Source organism: Cyphomyrmex costatus, unplaced genomic scaffold (genome assembly GCF_001594065.2).
Source record: "Cyphomyrmex costatus isolate MS0001 unplaced genomic scaffold, Ccosl1.0 scaffold142, whole genome shotgun sequence".
Taxonomy (NCBI): Eukaryota; Metazoa; Arthropoda; class Insecta; order Hymenoptera; family Formicidae; genus Cyphomyrmex; species Cyphomyrmex costatus.
Window position 1 is genome coordinate 141,701 of NW_017275413.1, and position 20,380 is coordinate 162,080.

The 20,380-nt window shown below is 33.2% G+C and overlaps 1 protein-coding gene across 1 annotated transcript in view; it reads left to right on the top strand.

Moving 5' to 3' along the window:
- Positions 1 to 11,105: 11,105 nt before the first annotated feature.
- Positions 11,106 to 20,380, top strand: part of CycD (cyclin D) — a 44,097-nt gene continuing 34,822 nt past the window's right edge. The window contains exon 1 of the mRNA XM_018551630.1: positions 11,106 to 11,426. Within this exon, the coding sequence (XP_018407132.1) occupies positions 11,229 to 11,426 (198 nt within the window). The 5' untranslated portion in view covers positions 11,106 to 11,228. The remainder of the gene's footprint in view (positions 11,427 to 20,380) is intronic.

A 20,380-nucleotide genomic window follows, 5' to 3' on the forward strand; every position in this document is an offset into this window, starting at 1 on the left:
AATTTCCTTAAAACATTATTTAGCTTGTGGAAATTTAGAAAAAAGATATTCGCGTAATGTTATAATCATGCACGAAAAGAACGATTTTGTTGAAGTATTAAAAATTTGTTATACTATATAAATCTGAAAACAATTTTGCTGGACCGCTAAATAATTATATTATATAAGAATTTCAAGAATTATGACCAATGCTACACAAAATTTTAACAGTTTAGCAACCAGTTTCTCAAGTTTTAATTATTTTTATATTTTAATAAAATTAAAAATTATTGTTATATATATTATCTGTATCTATCTAAATTTAGATACTTTTAACAAAATCGTCTTTTACATGCAGTAAGAATCAGAGGAAAGTAGGGGAATTGAAAATATCTAAAAAAAGAAAGATAAATAAAGAGAGAGAGAGAGAGCCGATGATTATTTATCAATTAATAAAAATCTTTGTTTAAAATATACTCTAATTATTTAGCTAATTTTAAACAAAATATAAAACCCTTGTCATTTGGAATTACCCCTATTGTAAATGTTAGTCATTGTACGTAATTTGAAATAAATATCCTTCAAATAAAGACTTCTAATTAATGACTAATCGTTGGCTATTTTTAACTTTTCTTTTACAAGTATTCGCAATTTCCTTATTTACCTTTACATCAAAATTATCGAAAACATTTAAAACATGATATTTACCTTAAATAACATATGTTTTATAATTACGTGTTACATAATGCGGCACTAAATGTATATTGGACGATCTATATTACTAGATATACGAAAAATAAAAGATCTTTACTACTCTAATACGTCTAATCTACTGTAGTATAGTATTGTTTGCGTTACCCCGTGTTCGCACAATTCCCCTACTATCCCCTATATCTATTCTAAAACATTTGGACACTAATTATAGTAATTACTACTTCAATTGCCACTAATCTGTTTCATTTTCATACTTTGAATTTATTGAAAATCTAGATAACTTTTTCAATTAAAAAAAAATTGTAGAGGTTCAAAAAAATTTCAAAAACTAATATGATGTCTTCTTCTTTTTGCTAATAAAATCTAGGTCAGGAATTTATTCAATCACGATCACAATTTATGCACGGTTCATTCAGGAACAACTTTAGTTACTCGATCTATTAATAGTTTTCGCTATCATGCTGCATGTCGAGTTCATTACGTAAACATGTACGAATACTTTACGCACTTCGAGTAACTTTAAAAGACGAAACAGTTGCAATCATATGCGCAAAAGCAAGTTTTATCACAGTGATAGTGTCATCGCCTTGAGCTCGCGTTTAGAGATTAACCGCGACCACATTGTTATTCATAAAAAATTATCCTTGCAATTTCGTCATAGTCACAATAGAATTATATGATTAGAATTATACGATTAGAGGTAACATGTTCGATGATTAATTCACACACAGTGCATTTTATATAAAATCACCAAAACTTTGTCTATTTTTCTTTTATAACTTTTATTTTATTCAATATTTCTTCAGAAGAAATTATATATATTGAACTTATTTTCTCACATAATATTGTAACACTTAACCCTTTTTTTACGACCGTCCCTAAACGCAAAACGCATTATGCGATATTGTACAAGTAACTCTTGTACTTCAATGAGATTACACGTAAAATTATACATGACTGTTTAATAGGTATAATATATTGTTCTTTCTCATAATAAGAACAGACTATCGGGAATAAACAAGTTTTTTCATGTGTGTGATGCCGGAAGATGTACCTATATTTTGTACTGTATTAGATACTTATTTATAAAATGTGAACGTTATATGCATTGAACAATTACAGTTACAATATAGTATAGTATAGACATAGTACATGAAGATCATGTTATGGCGAGCGAATACAATCGTTAGCAACGAAAGAGTTAATATTAAATCTGACGATCTAATTAAATTTTTTGATATCGTAGTATACATAGAAAAATACTTACATGCAAGTATAATAATTATTTGTTTCAATTACTTGTTGTATTTTACAAATTTATATATCCGCAAATCTACCATAAGTTATCACACAAGTATAAAAATATATTCAAAATGTATTCTGAATTCTAATAATGTTTCAATCAAGATTATTAAATTTGGCTTGCTTATTAAGTAAAGTTGCATCTTCGATCAATTCACATTCTTAAAAAGAAAATAAATTTTTATTTTGAGTACACAATAATGAGTTTTTTCAAAATTTGTAATAAATGTTTTTACATTTTAAAATTATTATGAGGAAAATATTTTTTATTTGAAACAATCGTTATTTAAAAGAAAAAAAATTAATTTAATATTATTTATTTTTTTCGTGTATATATATATATATGGTATATATTAAATTAATTTTTTATTTTCACACTGTTACAATAAATTAGTTCTTTTATAATCTTTTATTAATTACAATTTGATATCACAGTAATATTATTATTGAAGAAATATTAATTTTAAATAGAAAAGAAAAGAAAAAATTGCTTATTCAAAAATGTCTTACGTGCGAGTGCACGAATTACAAGCAATTATGACCTACAGACATGACTCCACGCGAAGATACTTGTCGGTACGAAGCTCGTCTCGAAGGCGCCGCTGTCAGATACTAAACTAATTATATGTATTTCGCGATAAGGATTGCGCGACAGACTTCAAGAATCAAAGATTATTAATATACGCTCGAACAACTTCTTTAGCCGTGACATAATATTCACATGTAATGTGTATTCACAACGTACGTGTTACCCAATAATTTAATGAAATCAAAAGAACTTAATTTTAACGGTTCACGGCAGAAATTAACATCTATAATCAATATTAGCAGACATATCAACACTTGAAATTCTTAACTATTATTTACATTAAAAATAATAACTCGCATTTATACTAATTACTTTATTGTTATTTAATTACTTAATTACTTTAATTACTTTACTTTTTATTTTTAATTATAGTTTACTGCTGTAAACTGCTCATGCCAGCTAAGCTTAGCTATGCTTTTTTTTCATCTGTTTTTTGACAAAAATAGAGAGAAATATATTATTGAAATAAAAACAATTTAACAGAAACACACACACAACAGAAAATAGAACTTTCTCTCGGGAATTGTCAGTAACTTCGATTCGTTTCAGTACCAATGTATCTTAATTATATCCTTGAATTCATTAATGCCTGTGCAATAAAGTAATTTATATTCTATCAAAGCCTCAAGCATTCACGAGTGTTTCACGCGCTGATAAAATGAATGGACTGAAACAACATGTGAATTATTCATGCAGATTATTAGTAAAATCAATATCAAAGAGTGCCAGGCGATGCAAACGGTACGCTCCAATTGCATTCATAGAAATGATAATTAATTAATATCGGTATACGCCGCCGTATATCTGTCGGGCATAGCGTTACAAGTTTGTACATTCTCTCTCCTTTTTCTCTCTCTCTCTCTCTCTCTCTCTCTCTCTCGCAACGAGTATTAAATATCGCAATGTCGAAAGATATAATGATTTGTGCCCTTCGAAAAGACACCGTGCTTGTATTCCACCATGAAACGTGTTCGCACTATCGAAACCTATTGAGAATAATACCGGGTGTGCTGTCGCAAAAAGCGCTTTCAATCGCACATTTTTTTTTCTTAGATACTTAGATTCTTGTGAGAATTAAATTCCAAATAAGTATTCGGAATGAAAACTCAATAATTATAAATACCTAGATTTGACTTTATCTGGCATTTTCCTCTTTATCTCTGTTGCGAAATTAATTTTTTCTCAATGTGTTGTAATTTTTTTATCCTATTTCACATATTGTTATGAAAATTCTTCCACAATATAATAGTCCACTTTAAAGTATTTATTGAACTACGTCAATATATATATATAACTGAACACATTTTTAACAGTAAGAGATTTATTGTTAAGGAAAATCAACGGCATCATAACGAGCATCACGCGTAGAAGTTTAAATTAGACGTGACGAGAGTTTCAAATTGTCCTGTGTGGAAATTGGACGAGTTATCTTGCCCTCTAATTGAATTTCTACGAATTTGATTCTTGTTACCTCTAATTAAGCTTTTTTTGCACGCCAGCCTACGTTTATGCCTAACGACGAACGATTTCGCTTCTTTAGAAAGTGCGCCCCGTCGTTCGTTATCGATTCAGTTTCGTACACGGTATATAGGCTCACGCAGGCAGAACGAGACTTCCCTCGTCCGATAGGTAAGAGAACGGCGACGCGAAGCGGCAGGAGAAGAAGAAGAAGAAGAGTAGGACGGCTCGTCAGGCGTATCGTAAAAGGTGGGTAAGCACCGGCCGGAACATTCATGCTCTAGTGAAATTAAATAGCTGGAGAGAGTACGACGCGCGGGGCTGTCTTGCGGCCATTTAAACCGCCCGAAGGCGAGTACGTTCGCGCGTCGACGGGTTTCACAGTCTAGCAGTATAAATCTCACACGGGACGTCTCGTGACCACGTGCGCACTCTTCCTACAAGCGCGACTACCTGTTGCGAAATCGTTAATTAAAATATGGACAGCGAATTTGAAACGTTTTGTCTACCAGAGCCATGCGAATATCCTAGAATCCGAGATTGCGATTTCGTATGATTTAATGCGATATTTTCGTTATTTAAATCCTTTTGAATCGTCTAAAACTTTCTCTAGAATACGCTTGTATAATTTAGAAACCCTGTGTTACTCACAATGTTTTCAACTACATTTGTAAAATAGTTTCCTAATTCTTTAAAGCGCATGATGTATAAGTAATTTTTAAATTTAAAACAACAAACAAAATGACAAAATTTAAACGTAGAGAATTGTTGATTAACTTTTAAACAGGCAGGTTACAGTAACCAGATATAATTTTCCAGGTATAAAATTTTCTTTGAAATCTTATTTTGAAAATGAAAGGAAAAATATTGTGCTCAGATTCATAGAAGTCTTAAAAAATTCCTACATTCTTCTATAAAGTTGTAACTAATGTAAAAACTATAACATAATATACTAGTAAACACATAAAATTAAATTTTTAAGGGCGTTCTAAATACTCCACCTTCCAACTTGTGTATTTTTTAAACCTTATACTTTAAAAGTTAAAATGGAGTCCTTGATCCGATTCGATAGGAATTATTTGCAGTGAATCAAAGTGCGCGAAGGCGGCTGGTGATAGCGAGATATCATGGCGAAAAATTGAATGATTACGTAATCGAATGTCTGGCGTGCGAGTTAGGCAATTCCACTTTTTTTTTTTCAACAAGACGAGTTATTTACTATGTGAATGATGGCTCATCGATTGATGCTAGAATCAAATTGTATTCGCAGATATTTAGTTATATGCTGCCAAGAAAATAAACTCGGCGATTGCGAAAATTGGATTCTCAATTACTGCAAGAATTAATTAATTCTCCCTTCCTCCCTCTATATATATTCATTTTTACAATTAAACTTTATTATACACTCCTTCAGCAATTTTCATTATTTGCTTCTTTATTAAAATAAGTTCAAATAATTGACGACATATCTCAATTACTTCGTTTTAATTCACTAAAAAGATTTGTATAGCACAAATTAAATATTAATTCTTTCATAAGCATACATCATAGTTAAAACGTTGAATTTACATTTATTCATGACAAGTTATCAAACTGCTACAGGAAAGCCAGAAAGTTAGCCGAGGCTTTCCTGCATCATTTGATAAAGCGAGTTTGCTTAGTCCTTGCACGTTGACCTCCTATTTCAATGTCAGATGTCGGTTATGATCAATGGAATGTAAAAGGAATGTTCACAACACATATATGTAATAGATATGATTATTGAAATTAAGATTGATTTAATACCTACAGCTGAAAATCAACACAAAAGTAACACAAAATTCAATGAGAGCATCATGAACGTCTTGCAAATTAAATTTGTTTCCGATAAAAACATAGTTTTACATAGCTTATAATGTATAATAGATGCAAAGCTCAATAATGAATAATTTTTTAGCTTGACATTAAAGACAAGTTCGACAAGCACAAGTATTACACTTTTGATACATTGATAATAGCTCAAAAACTATCTATTATTAAACCTTGTGTTTATTATCTTTTATTTATTATATTATATTGTAATTAAACTGTTATATATATATAAAACGAATTCATTTCATCGGAACTCAATTTTCTATATATAATTAGTGCAGGGTTCTTTAAATCTGTAAAAAATAAATCAAATTCGAATTTTATAATAGTAAAAACTTGTTATTAAACTTATTGTTTTTTGAAATTGTTTCACAAGTATGCGAGAATTTCTTTCAGATTTTTATACAGTCCGGAATAAAATAGAAATCTGTTCAAATCCTGAAGTTCGAAAATCCAGATTATTAACGTAAGATATAAAGATAAATCCTACATGGCTAAGAGAGAGAGGGTTAAAGAGATTTATGAAATTTTTGACAATAGAATTTTTTACTTCTTCTAGGCGTGCGGTAGGTAGTTTCAAAAACTATATACTCATTTTCAGTTTGCTCGACGCTAACTGCTACGCCAATGTTATTACTGGTATAGTATACCAGTTCGACTCTTCGAACTTTTCTACAAGCAGGTACAAGCACCGTAGGAATCCCGTTGAACAGCAAAAGTAATGTGTTACCATCAATTCGACTCTGGTGTATTCAGTGAAATTTTACGATCTAACCAACAGTGATTTCTGCAACAGTTCCGTTTTGTTCCACATGAATTTTCTAAACGATCAATTGTTGCTGGTAACATAACGATACATATGTAAATAATATTTTATTTGATTTGTACATATTCAATATCCAACTGTGGTCATTTGATTCTCCCGGGTTATCTTATCTGCTATTATATGTATATGTACCATATATAGATAATCGCAGCATTCTGAATTTAGGCGTAACTTCCTGTTGTGTCAAATTTAATTTATCTCTATGCGCTTTATATATGTCTTCCATTCTACATTACCTTCTCGCAGTTCATGTATTACGCTAAGCAAAACAAACAAATGTAAACGTCGGAGTTTACATGATCATTTTAAAATTGAAAATAATTTCAGTAACATCTTTGTATAACTAAAGAAATTCAGTAATCTAAAAGTTACATTTTTACATTTGAGTATGAAATTATAACTAATGTGACAAGCTGATATTTACTGAGAATATGTTAAAATATAAAAAATTGCGTTAAAAACTATATATATAAATTATATTAAATCCATATCGCGACGAATCGCTATCATGAATCATTCCTCTTAGATAAATTACATAGAAAAGGACCTCGCACTAATTATATAAAAAATTCAATCCCTAAAAATGAGTTAGTTTTTACATGTAATATAGTTTATAATAATAATGAACAAAAGGTATTATAAACACGAAGCTCAATAATTTTAAACTATGGTACACCGAAGCTGTAAAATTTGTGCTTACAAAGCATCTTTGATGTATTTATTTATTATAAATCACTGAAAAAACTATCTATTATTGAGCCTTATGTTTATAACACTTTTTGTTCATCGTTATTATGTATATGTACAAGACATATTATGTATGAAAACTAATATTTCCTTGAATCCAATTTTCTATATAATTAGTGCCGTCAAAAATAACGGAATGAAAAGGAATAATTTGTACGTGCGCTCGTGTTCGATTTACTATACTTTTCAGGGAAGTTTATGCACCTCGCGGTAATTGCCAACATCTTGATCACAGTCTGCGATCGTGCATACGATGCACTTGCGAAGCGTCGTTCGTCATATGCACGTAGTACCCTTATACGCACGGCACATCCGGTCGCGGGGAGTCGCAAGCAACTGTAGTCCCCGTAACTACGCATCGTGTCGCGTACGCATTGTGTAGTAAAAACGTAGTACGCGTAAACGAGGCGAAACTCCACACGGCGATTTCGTGCATCAAGGACATTTTATCTTCTACATGGTTCTATTAATTTCGTTACCCCCTCAATTCATTTATTCCTCCGTCCGTTCTATCTTCGTTCTCGCTTCTTTCATAGTCGATCACTTTAAATTGTTCACCGGAAACGATCCTCGTTTTTCCACGTACTCAGGTACCCTCAAAGAATTTCTATTATAAAATCAGCGAATAACGTAAAAATAGGAGTTTAAGGAATTTTAATAAGATCTATACTCTCTCGAAATTAGATATAAATAAAAATTATATTTTCTTATTTTTTTTTTGTTACTCTCTCTTCTTTTCTTTCTCTTTCTTTTTTCTTTATCTTCAAGCTGTTTCATTATTTGTAAAGTCTGACAAAAATGTTCAAACAATCCACTTCGAAGCTTCTCTATGTTAGTGACTCGAAGACAAAGGAATTTTGCTTATTAGGCGAATTTTTCTTTCGAAAGAAAACGGAAACCGTTAAAGTACAATAAATTTGAGTGTCAAATTAATAAATTTCTTGAATTCAATTTTTCACATCAATAATTCTATTGTTTTTTGACGATATATTGAATGCAGGAATAGTAGCAATCTATATATTGAAAAAAGTTTTGTTGCATTAATCGGAGGTCTGGTGATTTCCATCAAAATGGTAGAAATCAGACACTGTAGTTAAATTTATATCAAACATTCTCGTTGAGATAACCAGAAATTCAATCATAATAATTAAAATTATTATTCATGTATTCACAATTTGTTTTGCTTATACTTCGTGTTGGTACATCTTTTTCAATACAAAATAACTAAAAATGATTCAAATTAGATATAATTTAACATTATAAATTTAACAGTACATATCTATTTTGTTTTAAATATAAAAGGTATATACCAGTTTTATTATAAAAACAAACTTAATAAGTCATAAAGTTCTAATTACAAAAATATGAATATCGTCATATCATATTGATTTTTCGATTTTAGAAAAAACACATTTTATCATAAGTTTTCTAAAAGGGTCTTTTAGAGAGTTTTGTCCTTGATAATTCGGGTTCTCATGATAGAACGACAACAACGTGAAGCAAGTTCGCCGAGAGCCGAGCTCGGAGAGAGGTTCGGCGAAGAGTAAAACGTGGAGGAGCTTCGATGTCTCGGATGAACGAACGAAAGCGAATGAGACCGAAGTCGGCCGAGCTGCTTCGTTCGTTCAGTGTTGGGCCGTGTACAAACGGGGCCCAAGGCCGATAGAACCGAGCGAGAGTGCTTAAAAATACGATATTTAACTTTCTCACGAAGAAAACGCGTAACTTTGTGAATATTTCTACGCCGGAGCTAATATTGCCCGATTCGCAAGAATTAAAAATCGATTGCGAAAACTCTAACATGTCTAGACTTTCAGGAGACATATAAATGACAGTTTCACAATTTCCTAAAATAGTTACGTGAAACACACCTGATATTAATATTTTTCAACTGCTTGAAGAACAATCAAGATATTTTTATAATATACAAAGAAAAATTTCTTTGCCTCCTCGATTTTTTACGAAAGAGTGTCAAAAGTATTATAGTTGCATAATAAAAAAAATTTCATAAAAGATATGAGGGATTCTACGTTTTAGATTATCGAGTACTACTGGCTTGCCACAGTTAGCAACAGGTTGCCGTATTCTAGGAACACGTGGAGCATCGCGTAAACGGCAAACTGTCTTTTTACGACACTTTTTCTCTTTCAACTGTAAAATTTTAATTGTTCCTATTACTACAGATTTAATCTTTATATTAGCACTTTTTCTGTACATATCCTTTTTTTTCTTTTGTATCCTTTTCTGTAAGTTCTTACGATTTTTATTATGTAACTTTAATATTTTATTTTATTCTTTATATAAACCAAACTTAACGTACAAAACAAATATAAAATAAACTCCTATTACTGCTATTACTACGACCTCTAATAAAACAATATACATGTAATCTCTGAGTTTACGATTGAAATGAGAAGTTCCTCTAGTGGGCCATTATTACGTATATTTGAACGCCGCGTACAGACGAATACAATTTCGGCATGTGTAGTTGAAGCTTTTAGGTGTCGAACATGAGGGGCTATTTTACACGATGCAGACCCCCAATCCTCCCCGCTGTACCGCTCTTTCTCGACTAAACCGGCGCCACGGCCGTACCTCACCGGCCTAAATGTGGTGGGGAACGGTTACGTTCCATGTGACACGCTGGCGCCGCGCTGGTGGGGGGGGATTTGCCGGTACGGGTCACGTGATCGGTGGCGCCGCGCGAGTGGGGAGAAATCGTCGGCTACGGCCCTACAGGGCAGCTGTGCAACTAGACTCGCCGGCATTCTGACCTGATAAGTCACCAGTGTCGGATCGTGAGAAAGTGGAGAGGGATTCTCGCGCTCCTCGTATCTCGCAGGACATTTAAATCGTACGCGAACGCGGACCGGCGACTTGGGCTCGGCACTCCGAAACGAGGGAAACCGTTTGTTCCTCGCGCGTCGGTCTGTAAAAAGAACAGAACAAAGAAAAAAAAACAAAATCACCGTTTCTCTCCTGCGCCGATCGAAGCGCCTGCCCACCTCTCTCCTTCTTTTCTCATGATTCCTTTGGGAAACGAAACTTACTAGTCGCCCGGCGAACTTCGACAAACGCGAATCGCGCGACAATTACTTATAAGTGACACCGGCCTGAAAAAAAAAATACGCACACTACGCTTATTTATTAAGGGAACCTCCGAGCACGCGCGTCTCCGCAAACACATATTATTTATTACGCTTTTTGTGCTTTGATTCGCGGAATAACACGTGTGAAAGGCAAATATCGAAGAGGAAAGAAAAGAAGAATACCTACGATTCTTCATCGACCAAGAAAGAAAAAGAGAGAGAGAGACAGAGAAAATATCTTCTCGGAAAGGTGAAGAAAATGTACGTGAGAAACTAATCGAACGAACGAACACGCCTCTCTCTCTCTCTCTTTCGCTCGCTCGCTCACATCATCGTCGCAGATTGCGACTTTGGCCCGTGCACACAACACACGCGCATATACATACACGTGTACACACCACGCGTGTTGTGCGCAGTCGTCATCGACGTTTCGCGACTCGTCGCGAGGTGAGTGATCAGCCCGTCGCTGCCTCGTTTCGCTGTGAAAAAGGTGTTGAGTGTCCCCCTTCTATCTCTCTCTCTCTCTCTCTCTCTTCCTCTCATCCCGGGATCCGTCAGTCTCGAGATTCTTCGAGGTAGCACGTGGACGGAACATATCCGGTCCCGAGGAACCCTACAGTGGGAAGAAGTCGGAGAGAGAAACAATAATAGTTGGTGCGATCCCTCGCCCGTCATGGATCTTCTGTGCTGCGAGACCACGGAAACCGAGTGCCGAGCGTACGCCGATCCCGCTCTCCTAGGCGATGACCGGGTCCTCCAGAATCTCCTACAGACAGAGGAACGCTACGCGCCGAGCCGGTCATACTTCGAGTGCGTGCAGAGGGACATCTCACCGCTCATGCGCAAGATAGTCGCTGAGTGGATGTTGGAGGTGAGTGAACAAGAATCCCTCCCTCTCTCTCTTTCTCTCTCTCTCTCTCTCTCTCTCTCTCTCTCTCTCTCTCTTGTCTCCACGTGTAGTACGTCGCGCGAGCGCCCGTCGGTTCCGCGGAACTTGGGGACAGCCGGCTCGAGGGGAAACGACCCAGTACTCCGATTCTGTAAAACCTGAGATACAATTTAAAAGCACAAGGGAACGAGGAATAAAAGATTTTTATTTATCAGAAACCGCGTATGTATCATCAGAATACACCTCAGAATACACGATATCTGAATAGATTAAATCTATTATCTTCTGTTCCCGTTGACTGCACTCTCAATTGTGTCTTAAGTCTTAGGTTTCTCAATAGCATCGGTATCGTTATGTTGTCAGTTAAATATGATATGTGATATATTTAACCTTTGCTTTATCAATATATTTAGTTTTTTTCTCTCGTGTAAAAAATAGTTTGTCTACTGTCATTTTTTGTTACAAAAATGTTTATCGTATAAAACAGACGAACATGATTATGAATTTATTCTTACAGATATAATATTTCGTTATTAAATTAATACTTTGTGGTATGTTCTAATTTATTAATTATGCGTACGTGAAATACAAATAGATTTCGTATAGAAGAATAATTTTTTAATAAAAATATTGCATATTTGTATAATAATTGAAGTTACTGAAATATCTTGTCATTTCATTATTTCTAAAAGCGCGAAATGTCAACTCCGTGATTAGCGAACTTTAATCGCTAAAAATATTAGTCTCGACATTAGGATTTTCGATTAAAAATTATTTCAAGAATACATTCTTTTAAAAGGCGATACGGTACGGTAGTTGCAGGACACTTTGTATAAAAGAAACGACATAACGATATCAAACTGTCGTTAAAAAGTTACAGAATCGGAGGAATAATGTATAATCTTTAACCGAGATGAAACTTAAGCCTAAAGCTTAATTTATGTGATCTTTTCTTCCGTTTCTTGCTTCTTACCTCATGCTTTTTTCTTTCTTTGCGTTCTATCGACAATCGCATTTCTTTCCACGTGTTCCTTATCTCGGGCGACAGAAAACGAAAAAACTGGATAAGAAGCAAAAAAGCAAGAAGTAAAAAAAAGTAGTAAAAAAAAAAAGAAGAAAAGGGAAACAATGAGCATATTGTAAATTAGGCTCAAGACACAATTGAAAAACAAAGGTAACAGGAACAGAGAACAACAGATTTCAATCTAATATAATAGAAATCATGTATACTAGAATACACATAAATGAACATGTAAGTGTTGAATACAGAATACTTATAAGTGAACTTGTAAGAGTGACAATTAAATCGTTCCTAAAATAATCTGTTGCTATATGATGGCAAACCAATAATATTTAATAATTCAAACGATTAGAATTATCAACAATTTTGATGTTCCAAAATTGTACACTGTCAGTACTGAAAATCTCTAGTGCACATAATTTAAACTAGATTTTAGAACAGATTTTCAGCACTGGCTATGAATGTTGAATAGTTCTGACAGTTGACACTCGATTGTAAAAAATCTGACGCGAACAAAGAAGTTTCTACTTAAGTAAGAACCTTTCGAATGTTCGACTACTTGAAAAGTATTAAATAAGTTTCACGTAACTATACATAAGTCGTGATGACGTTCTTACGTCTCTCTCTCTCTCATTATGACTTTTATGTTCTACCTGGGGATTAGCTTCACCTTGGCAATCGGATTGCGAGCGGATCACGCGGCTCACGGTTGTTCTCCTCTGACTACTTCAATTCTTTGTCGCGACATAATGTAATGCCGGCTGACACGTGATGGATGCGCGTCTAGTAGCTCTGTTCGTATTTCAAATGTCTTTGTTTTTCGCGAATGCGCATTCCTGAAAGATAGAATCGCCAGCAAGACAATCGAATCGCAATTACATTTGATTTGAATGCTAAAGAAATCAACCTTGAGACACGTAACAATTACGTATTTTGACAACTGTCGATTATAGAGAGAAAAAGAGTAGGAGGATCTAAAAATAAAGCTTACTGGTGACCTATAGTTTGGCGAATCGCGATCGATTATTTTACTTTTTCATTTTTTTTCATACTTTTGTTCAACAAGTAAAATTGTGAGAAGAACTATTCCCGATATTATACATGGTATGTGTGTGTATACATAGGGAAGTAAAAGGTTTTTATCGTTCGCTGCAGAGTTAAAGGTCTCGATCATTGTTTTGGCTTGTTCGAGAATCTTAAATTTAGACGCGACCGCGTGTGTGTGTGTATGTGTGACAATAGAGATTTATTATTCATCGATTTAAAAACGTAACGAAGGTGATGCGACTGATTGGTGCTTCTAGAGAAAAATGTAATTGAATCGATTTGGATCTAAATATATGTATGTACATACTTGCGGGGACGGATGAAGGTCAAGTTCGCGCCTGATGTAAAATTTCAGCTTTCACAATTATGTTTTCTTGAGATGCGACTTAACACATCGTGGGAATAATATCTAATTTGCGCCATGCAATATACATGTGTGTGTATAAATATAAGAATTAAATTAATAAGCTGATATCTGTTTAACATAAAAAGTAAGTTAAACCGAAATTATATAAAATTATATAAAAATAGAAGTGAACATGCATCCAACACAAGTTAAAGCATGCTAATTGCTGGACCGAATGTATCAGCTGAGCTCTCTGTGATTAAGAATCAATATACACATACACGCACGTTCATGATATAAAACTTTGTTGGCATAATACGCATCATATTTAGATTCTTATTTATTTATCGACTTTCCTTCCTCGTGTCATATGAGCTTTTTAAATATGCATTAAAAGTTAATCTCAATTACTCTAAATACATATTACGAAATCGATATCATGAAGTTTTTATTTTCCGAATAAATTGCCGGCTTTAAAATATTCATGAAACTGAAATAGCAAGACAATTTAACAACTAATGCAATTTTATAGTGTTTACAATAAATTTTTTATTTTATTTTAATCATTTTTTAAAAACGTGTTTATTTATTATTAAAATAATTTTATGTCGACGTTTTAAATTGCTGTCAAATTTTTTGTAGTAGGTACTTTGAAATACCTACATAGAAAAATCTCTAAATTTTCATAAGGTATATTGCTGTATATTGCTGTCCGACAAGACAGAGATTAGTCAAATTTAACGACGCACGGTATAAAATTGCAATAGATGCGCGATCAATTCCATCGAATGCTTTAGCAACGATCGAAAACCTGTTGCCGCATTTCTTTTGTCGCGACAGCATTGTGTTTTCGAGTATACGTACTCATGCAAAATTGCTTGTTGATTTGCGACGAGGCAAAATCAACATTCTTTATGTTGCGCATAATCGCGTCTTTCATTATCGATATTCTACACGTGAATTTTAGACATTTAAATGTGATATATGTAAAGCCAAGAGAATTACCAATTCATCAAAATTTATCTGCTTCTAAATTTAAATGTCCCAGATTGTAAAAAATGAGGAATTTACTCGTGGATTTCTGGAGACGTTGAAAATTTAACACAGTAGAATTATAAAAGTAAGATTCTTCGAGAATTCGGATATTGAAAATATATTTGATTGAATTAATTGGCATTCTAATTGATAGAATCCAAACGAACGAACGAATCCAAATTTTCTGGTTAAATCCACTAAAATTTTAATTGAGATAGCCGAAATTTTGATTGATATAATCAAAATCATTTGATTTATCTGGTTTCAACCGGATATTTTTCTCAATAAAGTCTTTAAACCATTATTTAATTAAAGAACGACATTAAAATTGTTTCAAGATATCAATATAAAGATTAAAAATTTTTTTAATTTTCATTACATACTTATAAAATATACGATTTGTGTATATAATTTATAACGAACCTTAAGTATACTTTCCACATGTAATCAATTATTTTGTATCTCGAATTTTTTCTTTTCCGTAAATTCTTCGTATAATTCAAGGGAAAATTAATTTTCCTATATTGTTGCGTTTATTGGCGATCACGACGCAGAAATATGACGTTTTTGACATTTCGCTGTCATTGAACAGAAAATTCGAGTCGTCGCCGATAAGTTTCTCCCCTCCCCTCTCCTCTTGACTTACGTCACCGCGCGTTTCCAAAGCTGCCGATAAGGGAATTATATTCATCGCGATTGACATCATCCATATTAAATTTTCACCGATTAAAGAACCAGAATCGGCAGCCGATCGATCGAGTATCTATATGCTATCGCATGCGGTTATCAATTTCTGATCCAAAGACAACGATTCCAAAAAAATCCTCCGTGTGTATTTATATACATTAAACAAGATATTGAATACTTCGGAATATGATGTAGTCTCATTTGCGTTCTCTACCTCTCTCTACCTCTCTCTACCTCTCTCTACCTCTCTCTCTCTCTCTCTCTCTCTCTCTCTCTCTCTCTCTCTCTCTCTCTCTCTCTCTCTCTCTCTCTCTCTCTCTCTCTCTCTCTCTCTCTCTCTCTCTCTCTCTCTCTCTCTCTCTCTCTCTCTCTCTCTCTCTCTCTCTCTCTCTCTCTCTCTCTCTCTCTCTCTCTCTCTCTCTCTCTCTCTCTCTCTCTCTCTCTCTCTCTCTCTCTCTCTCTCTCTCTCTCTCTCTCTCTCTCTCTCTCTCTCTCTCTCTCTCTCTCTCTCTCTCTCTCTCTCTCTCTCTCTCTCTCTCTCTCTCTCTCGCATGATAACGATATTGCAATATCACGATTCGCGAGTTATCATGGGTCATTTGTGTCTAGCTTAATTAGGCTCGTCTGAATTAAGTGTACTTTTAGAAAGTTAAGATTAGCCAATTTCGTGATAATGATTTCGCGGCTCGTTTTGAGTGAATAGAATAAAGTAAGTTAGCGATCGACTTAGTTGACACAACAAATAAAAAACAATAGCGTTATATACGTGGCACAGTGTGTCTTGCTAAAAATAGAAATGAGAAACAAAGAAAATCTGTTGAATTCTGCGAGATCATCAAAAAAGATGAAAATAATAATCTGTTAAAATTTGAACTCGAACTAAAAATGCATTTTTTTTAACGAAATAACAAAATTATAAAAAATAGATTAAATTTTTTTATTGTAGATTAATTATTTTTTAAAGCAATACAAAAGGTTTACCGGCGATTTAAAATTTGAATCAAAAATTATTTTAATACAAGATAAATGTTTTTTTTTAAATAATTAAGATATATAAATGAAAAAATTTTTATTTATACTATAAAACTATGTTGTTAAACATATAATAAATATTAACCTTATTAAACTATTTCATATATATATTATATTCATTTTTACATATGAAAAGTATAAATTTCCAATTATAACCAATTTTTACAGAAACTACTTATACATCTTTAATTTAACCTTCATTGTTTTTGTTCGAATTTTTTTTTCATTGAATATAATAATGATCGAATTTCTCCATTTCCGAGCCGGATCAGATCCGATTGTGTTTCTTTGATGTCGCTTTACGTTCTTTCGTGTCGCTCTCATTTAAATCGGAGCCGAAACGATATCGAATATATCGCACAGCGGGACCTCACACTCCGATAACGCGTACCGCTCGATATGCGTCCGCTTTTTCTCTCAGCACAAAGGCCGAATTGTTTTCTTTTACTGTCGAAAGAAGCATCTATGCGATGGATATTTGATAAATTGATAATCATCTCCATTACTTACATACTTTGTGACTTTGAAAGCTCTATCGCATTATCTGTGATTTATAGTTATACGTATACATACATATATCTATCTGTTACCTGCTTCTATTATGCCCTTTTTATCAATATAGATTAACTTTAATCTTAGTTTAACTTTTTATCTTTTCTAATTCTAAACATTAGAAAAGCAAGTTGCACGAACAATAAGATTAAAGTTAATCTACATTAGTGAAAAAGAGCATCAATGAGTCATACTTGAAGAACAATAGTCAAAAACTGCTACAGCCGATAACGAAAAAATATTGATTTTTTAAATATTTATGAGTTGCAAGAAATATATTCATGATTTCTCATTTCATTAATTTTAATAGTAAAGTGAATTTTTAGAACGTGTTCAGAAAGATAAGGTCGGATCCGATCCATACTGTTTATTTTTCATCTAATAAAAATACAAAATGAGTAAAGAAAATTAATATGAAACTTTCTATTATTTATTTATAGACGAAAAAAATACATCAGAATTTACTAATTATATATAATTGAAAAAGTTCAAAGCAAAATATTAAAAAAATTTTCTAAAATTGTTTTTTTTTCCGGAACATTTTTCAAGACATCTCCCGTCTCTGGACGTCCTAAAAAAAAAAAGGACGGATGGTAACCCTAACCTATCCAACCCTATAATGCAACCTCGATTTTACTATTACAAGGTTAATGTGTTACTCTATAGAAGCAATCATAATACAATGTATGTCGCTTATTTTACAAAAAATTAAATCAAAATTATATTTTAAAATTAATATTACAAAATTTTAATGATTCAAAACATTCAACTTATTTACTGAAAATCTTGGTTTTTATGTTAATTCATTATGAAGCTGACACCAAGTGAGTAATATAATTATATAATACATATAATTATGTATAATATGAGTAGTTCTTTGACTCGACAGTTTTACTCGTAATGCAACAAGTTCTTCCATATTTAATGCAATGTAATTTCGATGTATGCTTATTCGAACGAATGTTCGGTGTATAACTTCTTATGCTAACTTGTTTGCATCGATATCATTCTTTTCTTCGAACATTTAAGCTCCTTTAACATTAAGCACCAGACATTTAATCGCAATTACCGAATTCACGCGATGACCTCGACGATATTGTTTCACGACGAAAGCGAGTCGCCTGGGTCGCGCACGCAGCCGCGTATGGATATGTGTGCGTGTATACACATGTATATGTTTACGCGACGTGTCGCAGGCATACATGGTAGATTCGCATCGCGTTAGTCGAATTCTTCGACATTGCGTTCGTCGATCCAGCCTGACACGATTGACAGGTCGTATCGTCATATTCGTCGATCGAACGAGCGATCGAATGTATTCTTCTTAGCTTAAAACTATAGAGTGTCCCAAGTCTGCATTTTTTCTCTTAGCGGTCTTCCAAAATTAGATTCGAAACATTTTTTAATAATTTTTAGTTTTCAATATCAGACGTGACAATTAAGAGTGAATACAGTTTTGTGAACAATGAATTTATTTCAAACAACTATCGGATTATAAATCATATTTATTCAATTATTATCACGAAAAAACTAAAGTTGCACGATTTAGCTTGTTAAATAATATTAACTAAAGTTTATAAAATTGAATCTTCATTCACACACAATGTACTCTTTATTGTGACAAGTAAGTACGTCAACGAGTTTTTAAAGACACGGGACATGACACTTCCTTCACTCGCATCCTCGATTAATTTTTTGCACGTCACTCTGTATATGAACTCGCGCTAATGTTGCTGATAGCGAAAGTGTTGAATTACGAGCCACAAAACCGCGTCGCGGACAATTGGATACCGAATTTGTACTGGTTCTTTTCCCATCAAATTCTGGATTTTTTATGCATGCTGGATCCCTTAAAAACGGACGGGTTGTTGAACGAGCATTGCCCAATTATTACCGGTGCACACAAGACATAACACCGGTCGCGGTCGGCTTTATCGGCGGCAATTCTGCTTAATTGGCGCCGAACTTATAAGAGAGATCGGCGAGCTCGATAGAGTCATGCAGATAAGAGTAACAAAGTTCTAAGACGACTCATCTTCAAAAGAGGGAGACCCAAAATATGTCCATTATTGATTAAAAGGCGTATCGCGAATATAAACGTAAAACTACGTTACCGAAAGAACTTTGATTGCTGTACTCGGCACTTTAAGCAAATGCTTCTAGAAAACATGTGTGTAGCAATATGGGCGTATGCAGAATTTTAGTTAAGGAGGGGCAAAAATTTATCTTTACATAAAATTTATTAAAATACCTGTATTAAGTCGAGTCTCTCCGAGCATCTTCATCGGACTTTTTTGCGAATAATGTGTAAGCCCCAAATTGGGCAATAAACGTTTAATTTTTATCGTGAATAATTTTCATAATTTATTTTTTTTTATCAAAATTTGGAAGTGGAGCAGAGCTCTTCTATCCCCTCTTAAACACCCACGACAAATTAAATGATCAATAAAATTTAAGAAGAAAAAAGGATTCTTTTTATACAAATAATAATCAACATTGGAAAAATGGCATTGTAAGAGTCAATAAATTAAAAGATAATATTGTAAACAACAAATACAACCTATATTTAGTTAAACCATTATGACATAAAAACTAAAGAAACTTAAGAGAGAGAGAGAGAGAGAGAGAGAGAGAGAGAGAGAGATAACTTAAAATTACTTTATAAATATAATACTTTAAATTAAATGATATCATTAAGACCTGTATTGTATTCATTACAAATTAGATCCGAAACGCACGTCACTCTGTATGTGACTTATAATATTATATATAGTAGTGGAAGCCGGGACGAAACGCCAACTCGTGATATTCTTCACAATTCTTATTTTTCATAGATTTAAATTCATTTATACTTTAAATATTATAATTTAATAATTTAATATGTCTTTCAACATATTATTAAGATCCAATTTTAGATGCTATAAGCATCAAAAATTGTGATATTACTACGGTAGTTGATTAGATTTGCGTTTAAAGTTCGACAAAAAGTTCGACGCGCAATAATGGGGGGAACTACTTACGTAGTATATAATATTCACATTTTAACATATCTTATATGATCGCACTAACAACAGCTGAAGGGACTCTCATTTGCCGGTATTATTCTTGTTATTTGAAACTTTCGAGAGTCATCTTTAATTGATTTGTTGAATTTACGCTGGCTGAAAAAATGCGTTTGTTACTTCAAATTATTATCTAATAAAAAGAAATTTGTGA